The 1,605-nt window shown below is 42.3% G+C and overlaps 1 protein-coding gene across 1 annotated transcript in view; it reads left to right on the forward strand.

The window, feature by feature from the left end:
* Positions 1–1,003, forward strand: part of LOC103742242 (nesprin-1-like) — a gene marked incomplete at its 5' end in the record, with an annotated part of 11,588 nt that extends 10,585 nt beyond the window's left edge. Inside the window, 1 exon segment of the mRNA XM_017800673.1 lies at positions 839–1,003. Coding sequence (XP_017656162.1) covers positions 839–1,003 — 165 coding nt within the window.
* Between the last annotated feature and the right edge of the window lie 602 nt (positions 1,004–1,605).

Raw genomic sequence — 1,605 nt, forward strand, 5'->3', positions numbered from 1 at the left:
TAAGAACACTGGCTGTTCTTGCAGAAGACCCTGGTTTGAATCCCAGCACCCACATGACACCCTCTTCTGTCCTCCACGGGCACTGCACGACATGGGTGCACTTCTTACAAGCAGGCAATACACACATACACGTAAAATAAAAATAAATAAAATATTTAAAAAATACAACTTTAAAAAGAAATATTTAAAAGAAAACCAAGCAATTAAATTTTGAGAGGAAGACAATCCAGGGTGGACCCATTTCTTTTCCAACCTTTTCTGGAAAACAAATACAAAATACTTTTGCTTTGTCATGAAAATCAATAAGAATTTAACACATTTCCAAATCCTGTATGTAATTTCTTCTACTTGTATGTAAGATTCAATGTTTTAGCTACATCTTTTTTATGATTCAAGCAAGGCACATGTTCAAGTTAACTTAAATAGTGGGATGTTCAGTTGGTTTCCATTTTCTAAAAGGTGTCTTTGTTACATATAGTCTGTGATTTGGGGATTTAAAAAAAATTTTTTTGGTCTTTTGAGATACGGTTTTCCTGTAGTCCCAGATGGCCTGGAACTCACTATGTAGACCAGGCTGGCCTCAAACTCACAGACATCCTCCTTCCTCTGCCTCCAGGGTGCTGTAACTAAAGGTGTGCTCCACCACAGGGGATTAAAAATTTAAACCCAGTATGGTAGAGGAGAGCTTCCCTTTCACAGCAAGAGGATTCCCTCAGCATTTATTTCCTGGAATTCAGAGATGACACATTATGTTTAACATGATTCCATGCACTAGTATCAAATGTGGCATTTATTGGCCTTTAATTTTGAGCTTCATAAAGTGTATACTTGTCATTAGGTTAAAGAAGCCACTGACATGATTGATCAACTGCAAGGTAAATTACCGGGAAGCTCAACAGAGAAAGCCTCAAAAGCAGAGCTCGTGGCCCTTCTTGACTGCCATGACACGTGTTCCCTGGAGCTAGAGCAGCAGCAGCTGGCCCTGGGGATGCTACAGCAGTGAGCACTGAGCATGCTGAAGGACGGAGCTGTCCCCGCACCTGGAGAGGAGCCTCCCATCCTGCGGGAAATCATGGCGATGCAAGACCAATGCCTCAAGTAATTACACATCTGCTTTCTTTCATTGTTACAATTGGTCTTGACCCAAAGGGGTCACTTGTATCCTTGGGCATGGGGGGCGCTCTGTCACACCACCTTCAGAATGCAGATCTATTCCTGTTACTTCTACTTCGGAGTTTTCTTAACTCTTCCATCTTTTGTCTGACATACATATGTGATAACAGAATTCTTATCAGTGATGAAAGCATGGGGCAATGGCTCAGTGGGTAAAGTGCCTTCTGCACAAGCATTAGGTTCTCAGTTTGATCCCCAGAACCCACATTCATAAAACAAAAAAGCCAAATATGGTGGCACATACTTGTATTCCCAGCACTGGGGATGTGGAGATGGGCAGATCTCTGGTGCTCCCTAGCCAGCCAGCCTAGCCTACTTGGTGAACTGAAGGCCAGAGAGACCGTCTCAAAAAATGAGATATATAACTCCTGAGGAACAACACCCAAGTTTGACCTCTGCCCTCCACATAAATGAACACATACATGTATCTGT

This window comes from Nannospalax galili, unplaced genomic scaffold, assembly GCF_000622305.1.
Source record: "Nannospalax galili isolate Female #2095 unplaced genomic scaffold, S.galili_v1.0 scaffold12032, whole genome shotgun sequence".
NCBI classification, from domain to species: domain Eukaryota; kingdom Metazoa; phylum Chordata; class Mammalia; order Rodentia; family Spalacidae; genus Nannospalax; species Nannospalax galili.